The sequence below is a fragment of the Miscanthus floridulus genome, chromosome 15, assembly GCF_019320115.1.
Source record: "Miscanthus floridulus cultivar M001 chromosome 15, ASM1932011v1, whole genome shotgun sequence".
Lineage (NCBI taxonomy): Eukaryota > Viridiplantae > Streptophyta > Magnoliopsida > Poales > Poaceae > Miscanthus > Miscanthus floridulus.
In genome coordinates, this window is record NC_089594.1 from 39611123 (window position 1) to 39620889 (window position 9767).

Consider the following 9767-nt stretch of genomic DNA (forward strand, 5'->3'; position numbering starts at 1 on the left):
GATACTGATTCCTTATAACCTGCCTCCTTGGCTGTGTTTGAAACAACCTTATTGGATGATGCCGATGTTGATACCTAGGCCTAAATCTCCTGGAGTGAACATTGATGTATATTTGCAACCTCTGATCGATGAGCTACATGATCTATGGGTTAATGGACTTTTAACATGGGATGAGAAGGAGAAGAAGAATTTTACTCTACATGCAATTCTGCTGTGGACAATTAATGATTTCCCCACATATGCGATGTTATCTGGTTGGAGCACAAAAGGTAAGTTTGCTTGTCCTTATTGTCACAAGCATACTGATTACTTGTGGTTAAAACATGGCTCAAAGCATTGCTACTTGGGACATCGCCGATTTCTGCCCATGAACCATAAGTGGCGAAGGAACAAGACGAGCTTCAATAACAAGGCTGAAACTAGGGAAGCTCCAATGCCGCTCAGTGGTGAGCAGGTGCTGCGGGACTATGATTTATGCTTGAGGTTGTAGCGGTGCCATTCGAGTGCTATGTCTTATGTGATATGCTCCTTTTGAGTGCTATGTCTTATGCCATCGAGTGCCTAGCTCATCGTCTCCAACTAGTCACAATTTGTCCCATTTCATTCCATGTCTAACATTGTTGTGGTGTAGTACTCAGTGTGCCATGTCGACTAGATATGTGTTCTGGACCTTTCAAGTTCTATGTCTTATGCCATTGAGTGCCTACCTCATCGTGTCCAACGAGTGCCACATCTTTGACTATGTTAGGTAGATGTGGTGTCATATGTAGCTAGGATGCCACGTCGAACAACAACTTGATATGTAGTCTCATCCTCTCGAGTGCCATGTCATATGCTACCAAGTGCGATGTCGTATGCCACCGAGTGCCTCATCATGATCATAGGGGCACGTCATTGCCTATGTCTCATCCATTGAGTGGCACGTCATTGCCTATGTCTCGGTAGCTAGTACATCCATATCGTGGTTTATACTTGTGACTTGTAATACAACGACGGAGCTGCCATAGGGGCGGGGTGGGGCGGCTGCCCCAGCTACCGGCGGAGTAGCCTCAGCCTCCGATTCGAGTCGCGCCGCAACTCCGCATCGACGTCAAGGCCGCCCGATGCCCGCCGCTGCCTGCCGGCAGCCACTTGTATGACTCATGATCCTGATCAATAATATCTGTTGACCTAATTTGTAGAAATTAATAAATTTTCTATTAACTATGTCCAATTAATACTTATGTTATACATTTTATTCTGATGTTTTAACAGCCATGACTGGTACTGTGATTTGCAGAGAGTATGTATATATAAGCTACATTGCTACCAGTAATAAACTACACGTAAATGAGCAAATTAAAAGGCAATTTTCTGCCCAGTATTCACGCTTTGGAACAATCATACATGCATATCTCCTGGTAAATCCAGGAAGAAAGGTAAAAGGCAATAAACACTAGCTTTTATCGAAGCTCGAATGGAACTGCACTACCCTACCGCCATATAGTACCTATAGAAAGTGTGAGCCCAACAACGGGGTTCATGGAGGTTCAGTAATGCCTCGTGAGACACACAATGGGGGTTCATGGTGGTTCAGTAATGCACATCTACTAGGCTTAACTAATTAGCTGAGTATGGAAGATAAAGAGGAAGGAAATGGTATGGCAAACATACATATCCATGTCTGTCAATTTGAATACAATTCGCAGGTGTCAACCGTACACAGCACCAGCTACTATATGTGATTCAGCATTGGAGAAATCAGGAGCCCACTCAAACGCGATTGTTGGGGCCGACTGAACCAGAGATCAAAAGTACCCAAATGAATAAAGAAGTACAGGACAATAATCTGGAAATTGTGCAGCACAATAATCTGAAACAGATGTGATAAAATTCAATTGCCAAATTATTGCTTCAATCCAATACCTGTTTTTCTAATATTGAGGTTGAAGAATCTACACAGTAGATTGCAAATATCAGTAGAATTTAGAAAAGAAATGGGATCTGCATAGCAATATATTTCTTTACTTTACCACATTTTTAAAGGCCAATATGTACCAGCACTATACAATTAAAAACAGCGCACTTTTTTTATATAAGCTAACCCAACTATAAATAACATCACACTTTGTTTGCATGTTAAGCTTGCGATGTGCAATTAGCAGCACTACACATAACATCTTGTTAGTGCCATAAGATTTATCCTTTTCAACCAAAAAACTGATGCATCTAGTTGGCAATTTGCAGAGCGATAACAGCATGGTGGTGGTCAATAATTAAATAAACTTGTGTCTTCGACTCTTCCTATATGGAAGTTCTAATCTTCTAAAGTCATCTCAATTTCTAATCTTGGTTTCACTCACAGGATATAATCAAGGGAGGGCGACATTAGTGATACTGCACCTCCAGAGATAACTAAGAGATCCTGCTGATTAATCTAAACATAAAAATGTCCAATGCAGTATGTAAATTTTTTGTGTTTATCTGTACAGAATAAAAACAAAATTCGTAGCAAAGCAAGTATTACTGCTATTTTTCAGTTCATATGGAGGAACCATGTACCTTGACCTATTTGTTTCGTCACCCGCTCACCAGATAATATATGTTGCATACAAGAACGTTCAAGAACTATAACAAATTAATTACCTTGCAAGCATCTCCTCAAACAGATGTTGGGCGTCGTCCATGTACACATTGCCCGCAACTACTGGGGTGCTGTCCGGCCGCCATGCCGTGCCCCTCGCCCCAGGATGGCTGGCTTTGGAGTTTGGATGCATCGCGCCTGCCGCCGTGCACCCATGCCGCCGGAGAAGCAGATCAGAGGCGGAACAGGAAGCGCTTTAGAGTCTTGGACGCATCGACTTGGCCTTAGTGTTGCATACTTACGGTACAACCATGAAGATGTGCGCCTGGATGCTGCAAGCACTGCCTGCAAGGATGCTACGGGCTGGACGGCCGGAGGTGCGGCCGAGAGAGGACCTGAGGGGCGACGGTGCCTAGAGTGAGGCTGTGAGGGGCGGTGGGGAATTTGGGAGAGGCCAAACCTACAAAGAGCTGCGCGGGCATGCGGCGGCGGTTTTGTTGTCGCGCGCAAGTTTGCTCTCTGAAAATTTCATCCCGCGCCCAGCGATCCAAGGTGCGAACTCACCATGCCCTTCACTTCACAGCACCCGTCCGCTGAGTTTGTAAATTCATTTTTGATGCAAAACAATGCAAGTAAAAACAATGGAACTTTCAAATAAAATTTTATTTTTAGAAAAGTCATAGGGAAATTTAAATTCTTAGAAAAGGTATTTTGGTGCAAAAAATATAATTAATTATTTCACATTGACAACTTTACTTTTAAAGATTTAAATTTATTTGTGTCTATTTATTGGATCACTTTGTATTTGAATTACATGTACTTTAAAAGTGTAATTAAGTTCTAAAAAAATTCATATATCAATACATTAATTCATTGCAGTACATTCATCCAAATAAATATCTAGACAGTTTGGTTAACCATGTATCTAGACATAATATATCAAATGTTAAAACAAAAATTGTGTCAAAACGTCTCTACTCACTAGCAAGTTTTAAAGTGACTAGTAGTTAACTTTATATTTTTTGAATGAAACTTCAATGTAGCCTCGATTCTATATTTTTGTCTATGTTACTGATTTAATTGTAACTTTTTGTAACAATTTGCATTCTTTAGAATTTAATTGAACTTTCTATATCACTGCCATTGGAAGCTACACCCTAGCATGTTCATCTCATCGTCACTCATGTTTAATCATTTACTATATTGTTATACCATTTCTGAATTTGGCCAATAAGAGCTTCCACTGATTTCATAAATATGGAAATTACCAAACCAACCAATTTTCTTTCTATACTATAATACTGTTTTCATCAGTTTTCACCCCTAAAAACAAAAGCTGATACACGGGTTGTCCATTGCATGGAGGAAGAGCTGCAACTCTGTTCAGGGGTTTTTCCTATACTCAAATTCAAAATAGAAGTTTAAGGTAAGCCTTCGATGGTCAATACGCCACAACGATTTTCAATTGGGTGGTCTCCTTGTGTTGTCATGCACCCACGTACACTTGTAATATGTCTACATCTCACAAAAATAATTAGACCCTTAATTGTACTAACATCAATATGCAAAAACCCACTAGGCAACCGTGCGCTTTCCAAAAACTTGATCGCCCGACACAGTGAGCAGAGATGTCATGGCATGGCCCCGCTTGTGCACACTCACATCTTAGCTGGGTGGCGTCAAGGATGTGCGTGTGGCACATCCTTTAACTTTTCAATAGGACCACACATATTTCACCTATTTAAGTTGAGTTAATGTCTAGGCAAAATCCATATTAAACTAAACTATATTGGACTATAACATTTAACATGGGCTAAGATTTATTTGATTTTATTGAATTAAAAATAGATCAAGCCTAAATTAAATGCAACAAGTAAGAAGGTTGCCTGCAAATGAGTCATTATGTCGGCGATTCGAGCTAAACGTTCCATGAGCTAAGCACGCTATGATGTAGCTCCCAATGGCATCGAACACATGTGCTTGGACCGTATATACATCAGCGAGCCAAGTTCTCGCATCAAATTAAACAGACTACAAGATGTTAGACCAATATGCACCCACCTAGATAGTTACCGCATTAAATTGGACAAATTATAAGATGTTGGACTAATATGCACCTACTTGGATAGTTGTTGTATGGTGAGTGCAATTTACTCTGAAGAATAAGCGACTAATCATAAGTTGATATGGCATATTATGCAAGTGCCCATTGCCCTGTGCAAATATGTATTGCTTAATGTGAAAAAATCTTACGTACTAAGAGGATAAATAAAGTATACAAACGTCTGGTTTTTTCTTACCAAATTTGAAAGTGATCTTAAAATGTATCTATGTTTTCATATATAAGTTCTATTGTGAAATAAAGATCTTGTTTACCACACACGTTGGGTCTGAAATAATTTTGTGTACGAGAACAACAAAAATGAGAAATAAAAATGCCCCCAACAGTTTAGTTTCAAAGACCAGGTTTCAGAACTATTTAAAATTCAAATAAATTTAAAATTAAGCATAAAGCTTCACAACACCAAATAATTTCAAAATTAGATAGATTAAAAAAATCCCGCGTTCCTTCCCTCAGCGCCAATAAAAAATCTTAGCGCGCGCTCTCTCTCTCTCTGATCTCCACCCTCCTACATCGCCGCCCCACCTCCCCACTTTCCCAGATCCGCCGCCCCAAACTTTCTCCTCAACTCCCGAACTCCCGATTCGCCGCCTCCCCTGGTTCCCCTCTCCTCGACGTTCTCTCCTTGAGCGACTACAATAGCGGTCCACCTCCTCTGACCTCGAATGGCGTGGGTGTGGCCAGGATCCACGGTCGCACGGGCGTGCGGGCGGCCGGGTGGGATCCATGCACGCAGGCGGGTGGCTGGGATCCATGGAAAGAGCTTGGATTTGGCGGGTAGGGTCCTTGATCCGGTGTGATGCTCCTCCTTCTGTTTCACGATGAAGCACTTCCCTCGTATGGCTCTTCATTTACATTATCTTCGTGGGGTTCGTGAGCGAATCCAGCCGTGACGGAGGCAGGCGCGGAGGTGGTGGCACGGCGGATTCGCGTGCTGGAGGTCAGGGGATCGATGTTGCCCGAAGGCACATCCATGGCTACTCGCTGTCCATCTCAGGTGAAGTGAGTTCCCTTCCTTTCTCCATTGTTCTCCCATATGAATGCTCTCAAATTCTCCATGTTTTTTCCCCTCTTGCAGTCTTGGTTTGTCTCAGCCGTGATTAGATGTAGCATCGAGCAGTGCTAGTGCTAGCGAGTACTAGTTTCCAGCAACGACGGCGGACGAGGCAGATGCACATGAAGAAGCTTGTGCTGATGGGATGGTTGACTGAATATTCTGAACTTGTGAGATTAGTGTTGTCTATATTTTGCTCTGTCGTCCGTCGGTTTATATATATGCTACTAGTTTCAGATTCATATTTAACCAAGCTAGAAGTATATTTTGCTCTGTCCGTCTATTTATATGCTACTAGTTTCATATTTATACATAACCAAGCTAGAAGTATATAAGTATATAGTTTAGGAGTACAATGAGTGGTCGAATAGACCACATTTTTCAGCAATCATACTTGTTGGCAAAAGATGGTTGTTCCACTTATGTGAGCAGAAAAGATATGATTGTTACTCGGTTCTGTGATGCATCTACATACAAAGGTTCCTCTGTCTTAGTCTTAGTACTTGTAATACTATAGATTCTTTTTTTTCTGAAAGGTAGCTAATTATTTCACTTCTTTTCCTATGTTCAGTGCCTCTAGTAGCCAAGTAGGCGTGAGGACACAGTGTGTATGAACTTCTTTTCCTATGTTCAGTGCCTTTAGTAGTGAAGCAGGAGAGTGCATATCTTATGTGTGTGTCTAGCTGTCTCATGCAAACCTGTTAATAGTTATGGTGAGAGGATACGAAATAAACTCGAAGAAATACACCTTTTTGAGTGGCACTACTTGCAGTTGTATTTTGGATCTGATAAATTCAAGATCAGTGCTAGTAAAATCTACTTTGTCAAACAAAATTGATGGACCAAAGTTGCATTGTTACATACCACTTGTTCTCATTCTGCAGAAACTTAGCAGCCAGAACTCCTCCAACCGTCAGCAGCAAAGAACCAAGCATGTGATGGGTTCAAAGAACTTCTCACAATGTAGCTTTGAGCTGGTAATCATTAGATACACTAATCTAGTCCTTCCCTTGTATGATACAATACTTGTGTGCTGAATTTTTTGGCATCCTAGAGAGACCAAGAAACTGGTGAAGAGCCAAGTGATCTTCTTCTTTGGAGGACCACTCACACAAAACATGGCGCATGGTCAAATCCTGTATCAGCTTCAGTATATGTAAGTAAATGTTTCGTCAACCTTTTTTATAGCTGCTGGTAGTGTCAAGCAACTCTTTACAGGTTCTGTTATTTAATTTAGGAAAATGCAACCATGAAAATTGGTGAGATTGGATTAGAATCTGATAGACCAGCACTTACAACTGTTGAGGAGAACATGATTTTCCAGTCATGCTACAAAGAAACAACGCAAATCAAATCATCCAAATTACATGGGCATGGATATTTGGCTACATATCGAACTCGTAGAGAACTTATGAAAGAGAACCTTGAAGTACATGCACGTGCTCAAGCTGCAGCTAGGGAGAAGAGCATTGCTTTAGAAGTGGAGGTTGACAAGCTCAAAGAACAGATTGCACAAGAAGCTGCAGAAAGGGAAAGGGAGAAAGAAGAAAATAGGAGGATGCAAGAGGAGCTGGAAAATGCTAAGATAAACTTAAGAGAAGAAATGAAGCAAGAATTTCTTAATATGCTAGCGCAGCACAAAGGAGCTATGATTATGGTATTAGAATAATTTTTTATCCTTTGTACTCTTGATAATCTTATGATTTTGATGGCGAATCTTTCACCCCCAATATTTGTATGTATAGAGTACCCTGCAAAACAATGCCAGTACACAAGTTGCACCAATCATAGAAGAGGAAGATGAGACCGGTGGACATTAAAATGAAAATGAAGATGGGTTACAGGAGGTAATGACATTATTTCACTATGTTCCATGTACCTTGAACTGTAGCTAAAATAGATCAAACAACTTGATGTTTGTAGACTCAGCCTGGAAGCGTTGTCACCGTATTGTAGACTCAGCCTGGAAGCGTTGTCACTGTACAAAAAGGTGCACCAGCACCTACTCGCTCCACTAGAAGTACTGCACCTCCCAACAGAGCTCTTTTCAACGAAAACACTGCAAATGTGACTGCATTGAAGACGTATATCACTTCACAACAGCTGATGAATAGGACAAGAAATAATCCCAAAAGGAGGAAGGTAATAACCAGTTAATTGGAATCTCAATTCTTGCATGATTTAATGAAATTTTATCAAATGTGACCTTCCTTGTTGAACTAGGATATGTAGAAAATACATTGAACATTCGTGCTAAAAACTGCAGCTTGTGCAGGTTTGATTGGGTGAGTTGTTCTGAGTAGTAATCTATCTTTTATGTGATACTTGATAATACAAAAGTTGTAGAGGGTTTAAAGATGTTTGTCGTCGTGAAAGGTCATGATTTTAGACTTAGAGAATTAGAGTTATGAATTTTGAAAGTAGCCGGTCAGGTTTTGACCTTGGTCTGGATAGCAGTAGGTGTTTGTGTTTTTTGACCATGATAACTACAGAATCTTATTTAACAAATAACTAGAAAGATGTAGAGAATTTCATGGGCTTTTCGTATTGTTAAAGAATATAATTTTTCGTTGTCTACAACTCAAGTTATGATTTTTCTAATCAACTAAACTGCTACTGTAACATATGCAGTAGCTGCATCTGATCCGTTGAAAAGGCCACGATGGATAGGATCAAAGCCGTATTTTCTTCTCCATCCCTCCCCAAGGCTTGCTGATAGACTCTGCTTCTTTTAGCAGAATTTATAAAGAGCAAAAGAGAATGCATACATCTTATAATGCAATCAAATGGAACACAGCTGCATGTGTCTGCTAGACTTTTACAAAAACTTGTATTACCCAATAGAACCATGCCTTCAGTATGTAGCCTACAAAAAAAATATAGATTATCATTTGTAAAGTCAATTGAACTTATATAATCAACCTATACTTACAATGAAATTTTGCTAAAATTCCCAGCCATCTACGCTTCCAAGGAGTAAGGATTGCTGACATCTTGAACAACATTTAAACTCTGAAAAGAGAGGGATATACAGAGACCAAAATAAAGATTGAGAAAGTAGAGAACAAAATATCAAATTGTTGTGAAAACACAGAATGCTATTTTCATGGAAAAACATAATTGTAATAAGCATACACTAAGAATTTGAGTAAAACTAGAAATTGATTCATACGTTTGTGGTTCTGGAACAATGGAACATGACTTCCATCTTTTTCATGGAAAAAGGAATTGCAGCAACTAGACCGACAACATTTGCTCATTTGCAGAATTGCAGTAGAACTTCAACTATGCAAAAGCTTGGTTGATGGCTTTTGTATATGAAATTAGAAATTAGAACCATTTTATATCTTCATGTCTTTACATTTGTGCAAAAATTAGTAAACTTAATATTGTTCTAATATCCCAATCATATTCTTTTGGCAGTAGGTGGACAAGGTTTCAGTGGGAGGCTCATAATCAAGCGAGGACATAGTCGAGGAGATGACATGTTGGGCTGCTAGGAATTTCTCAAGTGCTGCATAGATGTTAGGAAGTTTGTAAAAAGTTGTCAAATAATGAGTTAATTGTACACTCGTTTATGATTTTAGCTACTATTTCATGGGTTTGGCAACATATTGAATGATTAATTATAATTAATATATGTGGGTGCAATTGCTTTTGATATGGTTTATTGATTTGCAATGATGATTTATTAAACCAAAATTAAATGTTACTAGCGTTGCAATAAAAGCTATACCTACGAGCCGTGATGCGTGGCAATATGCTGTATGGTAACAGACTTATTTATGTTGCAAATAATACTATTGCCACGACATGACTATTGTTGCAATAACAATTAATCTTCCGCAACGAATAAAATTGTGTGGCAAATTCTACTGTTGCAACGGCACCGAGGTCATGGCAATAATGAACGGTATATCGCAGCGAATAAAATTGCGTGGCAAATGATATTGTTGCAACGGCAACGCGGCCGTGGCAATAATGAACGGTATCTCGCAATGGATAAATTTGCGTGGCAAATGATACTA

At 39.8% G+C, this 9767-nt stretch overlaps 1 protein-coding gene across 10 annotated transcripts; it reads left to right on the plus strand.

The window, feature by feature from the left end:
- Positions 1 to 5188: 5188 nt before the first annotated feature.
- On the plus strand, positions 5189 to 9402 carry LOC136508723 (uncharacterized). 10 transcript variants are annotated; one of them, XM_066503490.1, is made up of 9 exons: positions 5189 to 5462; positions 5573 to 5687; positions 5764 to 5909; positions 6624 to 6716; positions 6794 to 6895; positions 6977 to 7396; positions 7485 to 7586; positions 7663 to 7881; positions 9163 to 9402. In XM_066503490.1, exons 3-7 carry the CDS (start codon positions 5856 to 5858, stop codon positions 7557 to 7559), a joined length of 744 nt encoding a protein of 247 aa, XP_066359587.1. In that variant the 5' UTR covers positions 5189 to 5462; positions 5573 to 5687; positions 5764 to 5855; the 3' UTR covers positions 7560 to 7586; positions 7663 to 7881; positions 9163 to 9402. The 10 variants fall into 10 exon arrangements, 9 of the variants coding, with proteins under 9 accessions (XP_066359587.1, XP_066359581.1, XP_066359586.1 ...); XM_066503484.1 differs by having other exon boundaries at positions 5573 to 5682; positions 6448 to 6716; XM_066503489.1 differs by having other exon boundaries at positions 5573 to 5682.
- The last annotated feature ends 365 nt before the right edge of the window (positions 9403 to 9767 follow it).